Source organism: Balaenoptera musculus, chromosome 8, assembly GCF_009873245.2.
Source record: "Balaenoptera musculus isolate JJ_BM4_2016_0621 chromosome 8, mBalMus1.pri.v3, whole genome shotgun sequence".
NCBI lineage: Eukaryota > Metazoa > Chordata > Mammalia > Artiodactyla > Balaenopteridae > Balaenoptera > Balaenoptera musculus.
The window spans coordinates 62,143,795-62,159,945 of record NC_045792.1 but is presented as its reverse complement, the minus strand read 5'-3'; the positions used below and the strand labels follow the sequence as shown (position 1 = coordinate 62,159,945).

The window sequence follows — 16,151 nt, the reverse complement described above, 5'->3', positions numbered from 1 at the left end:
GCCTTTTGAATTAGAGTTTTGTCCAGATATATGCCTGGCAGTAGGATTGCTGGATCATATGGCAGCTCTATTTTTAGTTTTTTGAGAAACCTACATACTGTTTTCCATAGTGGCTGCACCAATTTACATTCCCATTAACAGTGTAGGAGGGTTCCTTTTTCTCCACACCCTCTCCAGCATTTGTTATTTGTAGACTTTTTAATGATGGTCATTCTGACCTGTGTGAGGTGGTACCTCATTGTAGTTTTGATTTTCATTTCTCTAATAATCAACGATGTTGAGCATCTTTTCATGTGCCTGTTGGCCGTCTGTCTCTCTTCTTTGGAGAAATGTCTATTTAGGTCTTCTGTCCATTTTTTGATTGGGTTGTTTGTTTTTTTGTTGTTGTGTTGTATGAGCTGTTTGTATATTTTGGAAATTAAGCCCTTGTTGGTCGCATCATTTGCAAATATTTTCTCCCAGTCTGTAGGTTATCTTTTCATTTTGTTTATGGTTTCCTTTGCTGTACAGAAGCTTGTAAGTTTGATCAGGTCCCATTTGTTTATTTTTGCTTTTATTTCTGTTGCCTTGGCCGACTGACTTAAGAACAGTTTGGTATGATTTATGTTAGAGAATGTCTTGCCTATGTTCTCTTCTAGGAGTTTTATGATGTCATGTCTTATATTGGAGTCTTTGAGCCATTTTGAGTTTATTTTTGTGTGTGGTGTGAGGGTGTGTTCTAACTTCATTGATTTACATGTGGCTGTCCAACTTTCCCACCACCACTTGTTGAAGAGACTGTCTTCTTTCCATTGTACATTCTTGCCTCCTTTGTCAAAGACGAATTGACTTTAGGTGTGTAGGTTTATTTCTGGGCTCACTATTCTGTTCCATTGATCCATATGTGGGATTGTTTTCTTAATTTCTCTTTCTGATAATTTGTTGTTAGTGTGTAGAAATGCAATAAATATCTAAATATTAATTCTGTATCCGGCAACTTTACTGAATTCATTTATTCTAATAGTTCTTTGTTGGCATTTTTAGGATTTTCTGTATACAGTGTCATGTCATCTGCAAACAGTGATGGTTTTAATTCTTCCTTTCCAATTTGGATTCCTTTTATTTCTTTTTCTTATCTGATGGCCATGGCCAGAACTTCCAATACTATATTGAATAAAAGTGGTGAGAGTGGACATCCTTGTCTTGTTCCTGCCCTTAGAGGATATGCTTTCAGCTTTTTACCATTGAGTATGATGTTCACTGTGGGTTTGTCATTTTGGCCTTTATTATATTGAGGTATGTTCCCTCTATACCGACTTTCTGTAGAGTTTTTGTCATAAATGGATGTTGAATTTTGTCAAAAGCTTTTTTTGCATCTATTAGGATGATCATATGGTTTTTACCCTTCAATTTGTTAATGTGGTGTATCACATTGATTCATTTGAAGATATTGAACCATCCTTGAGTTCCTGGACTAAATCCCACTTACTCATGGTGTATGATTCTTTTAATGTATTATTGAATTTGGTTTGCTAAGATTTTGTTGAGGTTTTTTTTACATCTGTGTTCATCAGTGATATTGGCCTATAATTTTCTTTCTTGTGGTATCTTTACCTGGTTTTGATAGCAGGCTGACACTGGCCTTGTAGAATAAGTTTAGAAATCCTCCTTCCTCTTCAACTTTTTGGAATAGCTTGATAAGGATAGGTGTTAATTCTTCTTAAGTGTTTTATAGAATTTACCTGTGAAGCTATCTGGTCTTGGACTTTTGTTTGTTGGGAGTTTTTAAATTACTGATCCAATTTTATTACTGGTAATTGGTCTCTTCATATTTTCTATTTCTTCCTGATTCAGTCTTGGGAGATTGTACATTTCAAGGAATTTATCTGTTCCTTCTAAATTCTCCATTTTATTGTTATATAATTGTTCATAGTAATCTCTTAGGATACTTTGTATTTCTGTGGTGTTGGGTGTAACTTCTCTTTCATTCTGATTTTATTTGTGTCTTCTTTTTTCTTGATGAGTCTTGCTAAAGGTTTATCAATTTTACCTTTTTGAAGAACTAGCTCTTAGTTTCATTGTTCTTTTCTATATCATTTTAGTCTCTATTTCTTTTATTTCCGATCTGATCTTTATTTTTTCTTTCCTTCTACTAATTTTGGGTTTTGTTCTTCTTTTTCTAGTTCCTTTAGGGGTAAGGCTAGATTGTTTATTTGAGGTTTTTCTTGTTTCCTGAGGTAAGGCTTGTGTCTCCATAAACTTCCCTCTTAGAACTACTTTTGCTGTGTCCCACAGATTTTAGATCATTGTATTCCCATTTTTATTCCTCTTTAGGTATTTTTGATTTCCTCTTTGACTTCTTCAATGGCCCACTGGTTGTTTAGTAGTATATTATTTAGACTTCATGTGTTTGTGCTTTTTGCAGTTTTTTGGGTTTTTTTTTTTTTCATTTTGCCCAATTCTCTGTGTCTATTTCTATGTATTAGGTATGTTGGTTGCATTTTCTGATCTTGGAGAAGTGGCCTTATATAGGAGATGTCCTGTGGGGCCCAGCAGCATGCTCCCCTCTGGTCACTGGAGCTATATGTTCTTGGGGCAACTCCTATGTGGGCTGCATGCACCCTTCTGCTGTGGTGGGGCTGACTACTGTGAGCACACTGGTAGGTGGGACTGGCCCCCAGCCTGGTTGGCTTTGAGGCTGTGTCACGTCAGTGGCTCTGGGCCTGCTAGAAGGTGGGGTAGGCTTACTGCAGGGTTAACTGCATGGGGCTGCTGCTGGCCTGCTGGTGGGCAACGCTGGGTTCCCACATGGCGTCTGAATGGTATGGGGGGCTTAGTGCTGGTGTAAGCCTGCTGGTGGGCGGGCCAGGTCTTGGCAGCTGTCTACCAGGGGGTGTGGGGCTGGTGTGTGCCCGCTGGCAGGTGGGGCAGGTCCTGGTGCTAATAAGCTAGGGGGAGGCATCCAAAATGGTGCTTACCAGCACCAGTGTCCACGTGTTACAATGAACTCCCCAAAATGGCTGCTGCCAGTCTGCAGGGGGAGTCCTGGTTGCTCCCTCCCTCTCTGGGAGGTTTTCCAAGATCAGTAAGTGGGTCTGACCCATTTTCAAAGTACCGCCTCTGAGCTGGGATTCAGAGTGGGTGAGATTTTGTGTGCACCCTTGAAGAGTGGAGTCTCTTGTTTGCTGTAGCGCTCCAGCTCTCCCAGACATAAGCCCTGCTGGTTTTCAGAGGGAGACGTTCTGGGGGCTTTGTATTCCTGGTGCAGGACCCCCTGGGCTGGGGAGCCTGATGTGGGACCAAGAGCCCTCACTCCCTGGGGAGGACCTCAAGACCGTGACATTCCTCCTGTGTGTGGCTCGCCAACCTGAGAGCGTAGGTGCTAACTCTACTGTGTCTGCGCCCCTCCTATCCATCTTCTTGTAGTTCCTACTTATGTCTTTAGTTGTGGAAATTCTTTTCTGCTGGTTTTCAGGTCATTCTTGTAGACAGTTGTTCTGTAAGTGGTGGTGATTTTGGTGTGTCTGTGGAAGTTCACGGTCTTCCTGCTCTGCCATCTTGGCCACCTAGTCAATATTTTTTATTTAATCTTGCTTGCTTCCTCTGTTGATTTCTAAGAGAGTTATTAAAGTCACTCACCAGCATAGGGCTTTGATAGATTCTTTTTGTACTTTTGGTAGATTTCTTAAAAATATACTTTATTGAAACATAATTTACATATAATAAAATGCACAGATTTTAAGTGTAAAGTTTAATGAGTTTTGACAAATACGTATACTTGTACAATTACCACCCCAGTGAATATATAGAACATTTCCATCAGCCCAGAAATTTCCTTTGTGTCCCTCTCAGTCGATCCCCCACCCAGACCCCAGCAACCACTGATGATTTCCGTTACCTTAGCTTAGTTTTGCTTGTCTAGAATTTATATAAATTGAATCGTAAGTATATATTCTTTTGTGTCTGTCTTCGTCTGTTCCATGTAATGATTTTGAGACTTACCCATGTTGTTATATCAGTAGTTTATTCATTTTTATGGCTGAGCAGTATACCTAGTTCATTGTTTTTTTGTCTACTTGATGCATAAAGTTTCTAAATTGTTTTATCTTATTTGGGAAGAGGCTACTTTAGATTCTGTTCATATCCTCCTGTTGGCAAAAGACATCTGGTCTGTAGTTACATGGGGAAAATATATCCAAGCACCCTGAGTTTTATGCCTGCTTATTAGTTTTCTGTACTGTGAGACAAGTGAGAGAGCAAGAGAGAAGGCAGATGGTTTGTGGAGCTTTGCTGACTTCCTAAATGGCTTCTTGGCCCAGCCAGTCTGGCCTCTGCCTCCCTGTGAGAGCTGCGATGCCAGTGCAAGTAGAAATGCCCCTGATAATTAAGGTGGCTCCGAAAGAGGGAGTGAGGGCTCCAAATTCCGGGCCCCTGCTGTGTGATGCACCTACATGGAGATCTGTCAGGGAATCGGATCACGGAATCTGCCCTTGTCGTAGACATGCAGCCATAGAGCAGCTTGAGCTTTAATGATTGCATACTTTAAAAGTTTAAGTAGAGTTAAAGAGTACAAGTAATTGCTTAAGGAGAATATTAATTAGTTAATTTTCAGTGATTTGGAGAAGAATTACTCAGTTTGTTAATTATCTCCGGTTGAGCCTGTTCTCTTTCTTCTGTTTACCTTTTAACTCCTTTGTTGTTGCTTTTTAGTTCCTTTAACAATAGGCAGAGGAAATGAAATTTCATTTGCTTTTAGTAGTTATAAAAGCTGTGTGTGTGTTGGGGGGGTGATTGAAACTGTTTTCTAAAGTAAAAACACCTTTTACATGGGAGGCGCTGTGTAACGGTGTCACTTTAGGTGAGTCGCTTCATATGTGTACCTGAACCTTAATTTCCTCGCTGGCAAAGTAAGTCATGGCTACATACCTGTCTCACATGATTCTTAACATAATTTATACAAATAACATCATCTATACAAAAGTACTTTGTAAATTTTAAAGTTCTATTCAAATACACGCAGTTGACCCTTGAACGACGCAGGGGTGAATCCACGTATAACTTACAGTCGGCCCTGTGTGGTGCTACCTAGCTGTAGAAGTATAGTAGACATATTCCTGGAATATCATATGTGACTTTTTACAAAGCCAGCCATTATAAAAAAGCTAATCATTAAAAAATGTGCTACCTCAAAGTAAAAAAAAAGTTCTACTTTGAGAAGATTGTTTAAAGGAGCCCTATTGTGGACACATTGTAAGTAAGTAGCCCAGAGCTGGGGAGTCAGGAGTGCCTGCATCCTAGTCATCACCCTGGGACTAATTGGCTTTTTGATCAAGTTATGTTATAGGAGCTCTCTGTCTTAGTTTTCTCATTTAGAAAATGTGGAAGATAATTCATACTGTCATAGGAGTGCTATGATGTTATTATTACTACTGTTATTTTACTGAAGTGATTTAGAACCGTTTATCTTAGTTTCTCTGTAAATCTAGGTTTCTACATATTGGGCTTTTTAAAATTGAATCTACTTAAGGCATGTTTTCAATTCTATTTTTGGCAAAGAACTGAGATATTGTTGTCTTCTACTATAACTACACAATCTTTGTAAAATCATTTCTTAACAATTTGAAAGAGATGAAGAGTTGTGCATTTAGCTATACAGTGTGTGCCATTGTTCCATTAGAAGCTAAATAACAGGGGTGAGGATACAGCGACATCAATTGTTAAGGCCTGTACATTATTCACTTAACATCTGCTGTTGCTTCTCTTTTTCCCTGTGGGGGAATAAATTACAGCACATCAGCACATTTTTCATGCTTTGTGTTTAAGCATTTAAAAGTCATTTATTGTATTATTAATATTATTTTATTTCTGCTTGTTTGGCAGCTCCTGAAGTTATCAATGCCCACGACTATAGCCAGCAGTGTGACATTTGGAGCATAGGTGTCATAATGTACATTTTGTAAGTACCCTGCTAAATGTACAACTTAAAATGAATGGATGATCCCTAACAGTAGAATTACATAGACTTTAAATTAAAACTAAACAATATAGTTTTAAGAAAGCGACTAAAGAAACAGTTGGGAAGTCATTCTAAAAGGTGTCTTATTAGCTGTCAGGTACATCCATTAGGTATTTTTTTAATACAATCAATTTATAACTTTCAGCTTTGCTTTTCATTGATCTATAAATGCTACAATGCACTGCATGATCTGAGCAACATGAAAAACTTGCCTCAGCACCTCCCTGATCCTTTGCTACAAAACAAAAGCTTCTTTGTATTTTCTCAAGAGATTCACTTATAGAGCATCAGGTAGAGGGAGGTCCTGGGACCTGGCACTAGAGCCACCTGATGGACAGGGCACATGTGAGGAGCGGGCAGTAACCAGATAAATGTTCAGCCCAGGGTCCAGGGAGTATTCTGTTGTTTCTACTTCTCTTCATGCTACTGAAAACGTTGGCCTTTCTTGATCTCTCTTCTGTCTCACTCTCAAGATTCAGTCAAACCCCATGGCCTGTATTTTTCCTTTGAAGTGTCCTCACCTATTATTTCACTTCTCTTCACTTGTCTCCTTACGATCCCTTTCTAGAAGATTACAGTGTCTTTCTGTCAGTTCTCCTGCCTCGGGTTCATCCTTCACACAGTTGTCAGAGTTGTCTTTCTGAATCACAAATCTGATTGTACTACTTTACTGATTAACAACCTCTGGTAATTCTCCCTTGCTGTAGAAAAATCTCAGAGCATCCCCGCATGGCGTGACACAAAGCTTCCACGGCCTGGCTCCAGAGTGCCTTTCTAATCTTGGTCTGCATATGTGTTCCCATTCACTTACCCTGTGCTGGTGGCCACTCTAGGCCACTCCTTATGACTCAGGCACCCTGTATTGCATGCTTCTGGGTCTTTGCTCATGCAGTTCATTCTGCCTAGATGTTCTTTTTTCTTCTCTACTAACCTCTTTCCTGGGTGTGTCCAGCTCACACAGTAAAGACTTCTATTTCCCTAAGTCCTACTCTACCCCAGCAGAGTTACTACATTCATTATGTGTATACTTTTTGGAATTTAAGGCAATAGACAAAGATGCATGTAAAACAGTAGTGTTGAAAGAAAAACAAAATAATAAGAATATTTAATCAGGAAAGTTTGCACGTGTGTAAATATGATAGAATAAATTGTTCACTTTTCTGTGTTCTCATTGCACTTTTAAAAGCTAGATTATAATGGAATATAATTATTGTATTATGTATTGTACCTGTTTTTCTTGCTCTAAGTTCCATGAAGGACAGAGCGATGATTCATCTTTGCATCCCTGGTATCTGGTACAATAGTAGACATGTAGTCAGTGCTCAATATATGTTTGTTAAATTGAATTAAAGTGAATTGTCTAAGAGATGTTCTGAAAAGTTAGTGGTTACTGTTCTGCCTGTTGGTGAATATGAACATTTTTATGTTGATGCAACATTAGTTTTATGGTCATATTGAAGATTTCACTGTGCACTACCTCTTCCAGATCGTTTCTAAATATTGACATCACAGTAGTTACATTTTCACAGTCCTGTGAAATGGAATACACAGGCAGTAGAAATTGGATGTTGTGATCGTCGTTGTAACTCAGATAGCTGACATATCACTGCTTAGATTGCATAAAGTATAAATGTATTCACAAAGTTTTTGATCATTGTTCTGTGCTGATTAGAATCATATTAAAATTCTGAGCCTTAGTTTTAAATTAAAAATACAACTATTTAAAATTAGTGTTTTATACTCTCACGACTTTCTGGACAACACAGGTCAAACATAATATATGTGATCTATTATTACACCATTCATGTGGTATTTGCTGCCTTCTTAGTTTGAATTTGGTGTTAAGGGAAGTGATAGTGTATTACATACCTTAAATTTTTTTCTCCTACTTAAAGATGTAATTTTAATTTTTCTGCTTCTGAGCATGACTGCATATCATAATAATGACATATTTTTTCTTTACAGGAGACTCTTACTTAGCTAATCAGTGCCTATTCATTAATCTGCCTGAGCCCAGTGGTCTTATAGATAATTTCCTTCAACAAGGGCACAAACATATTATCTTCTCCAGGGGGGTTATTTTCTTGTTTATCATTTACCCCTGTTTCATGGCTACTTAATTGGACGATGATAACATACTTTCTCAAGGTGAAATTAGCATAAATACTCTTTATGGACACTATCTTTTGCTGTTTTGATTCCTATGAAGCAAAATAATAGGAAGGCTTTAAAAGGCATTTTTCATGTCTTGGATTCCCTTTTCTGGATGTGCAGAAAATTGCTGTCATAAAATTTCATATGCTGCTGATTGACCAACCATTAGATACATTTTGTGTGAGTAAAATTGTAAAGGACAGAAAAAAGTGGAATTTTTAAAATGTAGCCCTTGAGCTATATAGTTGCACGCTAGTCAGGCAGTGCGGGAGCAGCTAAGAAATTGGTGAATGTGCATATCACTGGTTGTTAACAGACTCAATGAGCCGGGCTTTTGCTGGCCTGTACTTGATATAATAGATTGTAATTGCCCATAAGACCATTTTTTTGGCTTTTTTTAATTGCATTTTAAAACTAAACAGTAGTAAGGCAAGTAAGATCAGAGAGAGGAGGGTCAGAATGAGCTGGAGAAATAAAAAGTATTAAAATGAGAGTTTGCAGAACAAGTTAATAAATGTTTATCGCTTAACAAGAACCTATTGGTAAATGAAAAGCTGTGTTGTCCAGCCTAGTTTGATAAATTACTAGGATGAATACAGCTCTCCCCTCCCACACCACCCCCCCCAGAAAATCATTGTCGTGTAAGATATTTACCAAATTTAGACTTATTCAAAAAATATTCATGGGAAAGATTTTTGAAGAACTTTAAGAAAAATATGACTAAAAACAAAAATCATTAAAAATCTGTTAAGAGACCTGGAGATCATTGTACATTATACTTATGTACATAATAGACCAGCATTTGGGAAGTGTAATGGAATTCTGCCGTTTTATTGTTTCCATAATAAAGTGGAAAAGTATAATCCTGAGAGTTGAAGAATAGACGTACAGAGTTAGAGTGGCCTCTGTGATGAGTCCAGGTCCAACTTCTCTCTGGTTGTCATTGGGAAAATCTGGTTGTTGTCTGCAGGGTTGCCCTCAGATGTTGGGGTTGATGATAAAGATGATGGCTAACGTTTGCAACTTTTAAGCATGTTCTTGTAGTTTTGGACTAGATCACCTATTGAAGCATAGGCTTGCCATGCTCTTTGTAAAGTATAGCACAGTACTTCCTTTAAAAGACTCTAAAGACTCATAGTCCCTGGACTACAGAATTTACAAATAAGCCCATGTTTACTGTATACACATGGCTTTATTGATGTTGGTCGTTACATGTACTCAGCTTTCACCCTTCCAGACTGAAGGGTCAAATTCATCTGATTTTCCTCATTCAGATTTTCTTCATTTTATGTATCATTTTTGAAGGGTTGTGGCCATTTTAATGGATTTTTGGTTTTGACTCAGAGCCTGTAGACCCCAGGGTTATTCTTACTATCACTAACATTCGTGTAGCATTTTACCACGGATAAAACTCTTACATGGTCATTAGAGTCTGATAACTCTTGTTGGACTCTGATAACTCTGTATATCTTTCTGTAAGTCCAATGTGAATTATGTACCTTAAGGCGTTACCTTACCTTTGCTCACATTGAAGTGTTTCTCCTCTATTATCCACCACTATTACTGTGCACTTAAACTCACACACCTTTCTGTATTTTAACCCCTTAGTGTTTCTCCACCTGGAAGAGCTTTGGGTCATTTGCAAATGTGGAAGTTCCAATGTATACAAGAGCCTAGCACAGATCTTGCAAAAACCCTTCGCTTCCATTTCTACATCCAGAGAAGTTCCCACCTCTTTCTCTCCTTTACCTAAATATGAAGCACCACTACTTCCAAGTCCTGTGGAAACTTAATTTTTAATAGCCTTATTCTGATTATTTAAAAAAAAATCTTAACAAAATGACTGTCTTTGTTGTAGATTATGTGGAGAAGCACCCTTTATGGCAAGCTCAGAAGAGAAGCTTTTTGAGTTAATAAGAAAGGGAGAACTACATTTTAAAGATTCAGTCTGGGATTCCATAAGTGATTCTGGTAAGTATAGATTTGTTATTATTTACTAAAGCAAGTATACATAATATAAGAAAGGCGGCCAGTAATTCAGATACTTTAGATCTCTGGTTAGTCATTAAATTTGCTTGTAGAAATACACTATTTACTTGTGGTAATAGTGATATCTTCACTGTGCTTGTTATAGTTGAAACTTTCAGCAAAAACAGAAAATGCGTAATAAAAATTGAAGAGGAAATTTGCTGATCATCTAGCTAATTTTTACTATAGACCATAAACCAGGTAATCCAGGCAATAAAACCTCACTTTAGGCCTTAAACTTTATTTAATATTAGCCATTTGTATTGATGATATTTATTTTATAACTGACAAGTTTCCTTCATATTATACAGACCTAATCCTAAATAAACTGGAAAATGTGTGGTACTAATTATAGTTGAGATAAATCAGACTTTCAGGGTTTTTCCCTTATTTGCAGCTAAAAGTGTTTTGAAACAACTTATGAAAGTAGATCCTGCTCATAGAATCACAGCTAAGGAACTACTAGATAACCAGTGGTTAACAGTAAGTTACAGTATTACTTCTTTTTTTTCTTTTTGGCATGCTGTCATTGCTTATTTCTTCTCATCTGGCCTTGTAGTTTATATATAGTCTTCTTAAAACAGTCATTTAGTTTCATCTTCTGACAAGTTAAAAAAATTATTGAGTGTTGCCACATTTCTGAAATGGGTATTTTCAAACTGTTAAAAGTACTACCACAGTTGTTTATATATGTTTATAGAGGTTTAAATGAACTTTTCTTTTGTATCAAATCCAGTAAAATAGAGCTGAGAAATGTCCATTATTAAAGCTGTGGAATATTGAAACAGTCTATATAATTTAGTGATGTAAAGCACTGGAACCATCTACTTCTCTTTCAACTCTTTGGATGCAAGGAATCTTCAGGGATTCAGAAAAGCCAAGGTCTTCTAACAGTGTCTGTTGCCTGGCTTGAAATCTTGAGTAATTATTCATTAACATATTGCTTTCCCCCATTGGACTAACGCCTTGAGCAGTGACCCTATGTCCTACTCATCTTTGTATCCCTGTACCCAGAACATTATCTGGTCACAACAGGAACTTTGGAAGAGGATGCTGCTACCTCTCAATATTTATTTTCTCTTTCTTCTATGGAAATGAGGATCCTGACTTTTAGCTGGTAACATTGCTATCTAGTCTTCCTTGCTAGTTCTTCCCCATCGTTGCTAGTTATGGTGCTGGTCAATGAGATATAAGTGGAGGTAGGAGCAATTTCTGGGAAGTGTCCTTAAATGGAGGGGGTATGGCCTTCCTCACATCCATCTTCTTCCCTGGTGACTGAAATGCAGCTGTGATGGGTGGAGTTTAAGTAGCCATATTAGATCATAAAGTGGAATTTATAAACGGGATAGCAGAGCAACAAGATGCAAGGAACCAGGGCTCTTAGCATATAGAGCTGCTATGCCAGCCCTTGACTGCCTACCTCCAGACGTTTTTATATGAGCAGGAAACAAACGTCTGTCATCTTTGAGATACTGTGAAATATGCAGTTAAACCTAATACCAATTAATACAATAATAAATAATTGCTGAATGAGTAGATGATTCAGTAAATGAATGTCTGTAGGTATGTCAGAAAATGTCTGAGAATGGAAATTGGAGATTCTCTTAGAGACATAGGAATATTGCTAAGTAATATTTATCTATGCAGAAAGTTATTTTACATCTATGACTTGCTAGACACTGTGTTAGGTACTGAAGATACATGATATGCTTACAATGCAGTAGTAATGTTGAGAGATGATGGTGGCTTGGACAGGGTGGTAGCAATAGAGTTGAAGAGAAATAAATGTAATATATTTTTTCGGTATATTTGATAGGGCTTGGTGATGGATCAGATAAGGGATAAGGATAAGGGAGAAATCAGGATGATTTTTAGATTTTGCTTTAACAACTGGTTGGATGGTAGTGCCATTTACTGAGATGTGGAAGACTGCAGGAGAAATAGATTTTTTTTTTCTGGGGCAAGAGTGGTGAGTCAAGAGTTCCATATGAGACATGCTAAATTTGAGATGCCTATGTAGCGTTCAAGTGGAGATTTCAAATAGATCATTGAATGTATGAGCCTAGAACTCGAGAAGAATGAGCTGGAGATATAAATCTGTGAATCCTGAGTATATAGATGCCATGTAAAGCCATTGGGCTGAAGAGATAAGTTAGGAAGAAAATACAGATAGAAAGGACAAGAGGCCTCAGCACCCTGCCTTAAACACTACAACATTTAGAAGAGGAGAAGCTAGCAGTGGAGGCTGAAAAGGAATAGCTGATGAGGAAGAAGGAAAGTCAGGAGGGTGGTACCAAGGAAGTTAAGTGAGAAAAGTGTTTGAGAAAGCAGGAGCAGTCAGCTCCCAGGTAAATGCTGCCGAGGGGTCGAGATGAGAATGAGTTTTCATTAGAATGGCCAACAGAGGGGTTGATGGTGACCCTGAAGGCCTAGATAGGTTTAGATACCATAAATTTATAGTGATAGCATTCTGATTTTCTTTTGGCAATTTCTAATCATTTTTTTGAATAACATTTTTTTTTCTTTAAGGGCTAAAGAAATTGTCTTCACTCAAAAATGGTTTATATCTGCCCTCTTCTGTGAATGTGTTGAACTCTCAAATGATTCTGTGCAATAAGTATTTCTGGCCTAAAGTAATTGTGCAAATGAGTTAGCAGCTAGATCATTGCAAAACTACTGAGTAGATTTGCAGTACAGCAAAATAAAAACTGTAAAACAGATGGTATGCTTTAGAAATCTATCTCTTTTCAGCATCACACAACATTCGGGTTTGGCCATTTAATTATTTGTTTTCTAATTAGTACAACTTTATTTCTGGCTTTGGTCATTTTTCCAGAAGTCTCCATTTTTGAGCCTCTGTAACATTTGTCTCTATGTAGTCTTTGCCAAATGGATAGAGAAGTGACAGATAGCGTGTACTATATCAGACTATCCTAAGGAGTTCAGTGTATGAAGTTTAGAATACTGGCATTTTGTAAACTTCTGAAAGGCAAAACTCTTTTCTTCTTAACCACTTGAAGTCTTGCTTCCTGTAATTCATATCCTCTGTTTGAAATAATCTAAAGAGAACACGTTAGTTCTCTCAGTGCCTTACTGCTTTATAACCAGAGCTGATCTTCCAATACTGAACAAATAGTAACATTCTTTTCAAAGAGCTTTATTGGATAAAAAGTTTCTACGGTTTACCTATATATTGTGCATTTTGAAATACAGTACATATCTGAAAAGTATTCTGAGAAAAATAATCATTGCTTCCCTATGTACATTTAAGTGAATGGGTCTAAAACAGATATTGTCATCCTGATTTAAAAAGTCAAAGATCAGGACTTCCCTGGTGGCACAGTGGTTGAGAATCCGCCTGCCAATGCAGGGGACACAGGTTCGATCCCTGGTCCGGGAAGATCCCACATGCTGCGGAGCAACTAAACCCGTGCGCCACAACTACTGAGCCTGCACTCTAGAGCCTGCGAGCCACAACTACTGAGCCCGTGCACCACAACTACTGAAGCCTGCGCACCTAGAGCCCGTGCTCTGCAACAAGAGAAGCCACTGCAGTGAGAAGCCTGCGCACCGCAACGAAGAGTAGCCCCTGCTCGCTGCAACTAGAGAAAGCCTGTGTGCAGCAACGAAGACCCAAGACAGCCAAAAATAAATAAATAAATAAATAAATTTATAAAAAACAAAACAAAACAAAAAACCAGGTATTTAAAAAAAAAAAGTCGAAGATCAGATGCAAGGAAAAACAGCCAATAATGACTTTACTACAAAGGAAGAGTTTGATGATGACTCCCACTGCCAAGAGTGTGCCTGTTATCCTCTCTATCCTTTTCTTCTTTTTTGCCCTTTTCATTCTCAACAGTGGTTCAGGACTTCATTCCTTATTAGATAGTTACAGTTGCCCCTTGGTATTAAGTCCCCTGGTAACAACTAACACCAAGAATTTGCATATTTAACAAGTTTCCCCAGTATTTTTAATGCCTGCTTATATTTAAGAACTCTGCCATAAATTAACAAAGCATTTTTCTTTTACGGCTTGTCAAAAAGTAGTTTCCGGATTTGAGCTCTACTGGTATTATTCAGTAATTCCTTCAACAGATTTTTTTTTTGGTGCCTACCATGTGCCAGGCCCTGTGGTAGGTAATAAAATATAGTTAAAGACATATAGGACCTAGTCTCTGACATGAGAAACTTACAATATAATAAGGAAAACAAGCTATGTATAAGATACAAAGCAAGGAAGAAGATGATAAATGACATAAGAAATTGCCAGATGAACAGAGAGATACAGAGGCAAGCAAGTGTGAAATCAGGAAGTTCAATTTGACTGACGAATAAGATGCCTGAAGGAAAGAAGTGGGAAATAAGCCGTTTAGAAAAGGAAAGAAAATTGTGAGGGCACTTGAATCCCAGGCTAAAGAGTTTTAACTTCCTGCCATAGATAGTGGGGAACAATTGCAAGCTGTTTGACGGAAGGAAATTATTATTATAGTGCGTCAGTCTTGTAGGGTGGCTTATTTTAAATGGGACAACAGTCATTTAAACGTCTATGTTGATTTTAACAAGTGTCTTTTGATTTTAATTCATCAGGCACTATATGGGTACAAAGATGAATAAAACACAGTCTCTCCCATTGAGTAATTTACCACAAATTACAGTGTACTTTGCTTTTTAGTCACACTTTACAAATGCTCTTGTAATGAACTGTAGGGTCTAACTTCAGAACACTCTTTCCTATGTGTGAACAGGGTCCTTGTTCACTAATTCACAAACTGTTATTTAGGCTTTGGTCATTAGCTTTTAACCTTTACCCTGTAAACTCTATGTAAAAGAATTGAAATTTTCTGATACCTAACTAATTATTGGTAATTATTCTGATACCTAACTAATTTTTTCCTACTGTATATTTTCTTCCTAAATATATTAAGGCTCTTACCTTTATTTTACTATTGATATATTTAGTTATTCTTAAATTCTGAATTATCTTACGTGTATGAATATGCTTTGGAAGCCCTCTTTAATGAAGGTTTTTTTATAAATAAGAATTATGTTTGGAAGCTCATGAACCAGGAACCTTGGGCATTTACTCAAAATTCAGTGATTGATATATACTTAATAATTCAAACAAATATTTATTGAATAACTACTATGTGCTATGGAGGACACAAGGATGAGTCTGGCATAGTCCCTTCCTACAGGTTGCCCACAGCATAGTGGAGAGTTTAAAACAAAAACACAGGCAGAGAATGAGTATATGATGTGTGTGTGTGTGTGTGTATACATATAATATATATATATATATAAAATATACTGTATAAAATATATATTCTATAAAATACGTATTATATATTTATATCATATTTGTACTTATTAATGTATATTAAATATATATTATATTTAATATATAAAACATGTATTTATATAGTATATAGTATAGTGGTAGTACTATTAGGTTTTTAAGAAGAGAGCTATTATTCCCTTTAGGGGGTTACAAAAACCACTTAAAGTGAAGGTAATATGTGATCTGACTCTAAATGAATGGGTAAAAGTAGATATTAAAGTTGGAGTCATGGTAAGAAGGCAGGGGATTCTAGATAGAAAGAACTTTACAAAGATATAGAGAAAGAAAAAATGAAGTATATTAGTAGTTCTGTTTTTTTAGAATCATAGAAGACATGTAGGGAAGTAGTGGGAAATAAAGCTGTAAAGGCAGATTAGGGCTATTTTGCTCTAGACCTTGACCTACATAGAGAAGACTTTGTATCTGACTTGTTTGACAATGGATTGCTACTGAAAGGCACTGAAGTACCAGATCATAGCTGAACTTATGTGAGTTTTGTTTTCTGCTTTGTCCTTTCAACCCTTGTGGAGTGATTTGGGTGGACTTGGATGGGGTCTGTGGGCTATTCTGAGGGGGGAGCTCCTCTTCTAATGAAGTATCCTGGCTGAAATAGTGTGAAGCCAGAAGAGCCCTAGG

At 37.3% G+C, this 16,151-nt stretch overlaps 1 protein-coding gene across 6 annotated transcripts in view; it reads left to right on the top strand.

The window, feature by feature from the left end:
* Positions 1 to 16,151, top strand: part of STK33 (serine/threonine kinase 33) — a 184,174-nt gene that overhangs the window by 128,759 nt on the left and 39,264 nt on the right. For all 6 annotated transcript variants that reach the window (XM_036860126.1, XM_036860123.1, XM_036860125.1 and 3 more), the window contains 3 exons: positions 5,860 to 5,935; positions 10,008 to 10,120; positions 10,575 to 10,660. In XM_036860126.1, the coding sequence (XP_036716021.1) occupies positions 5,860 to 5,935; positions 10,008 to 10,120; positions 10,575 to 10,660 (275 nt within the window). The remainder of the gene's footprint in view (positions 1 to 5,859; positions 5,936 to 10,007; positions 10,121 to 10,574; positions 10,661 to 16,151) is intronic.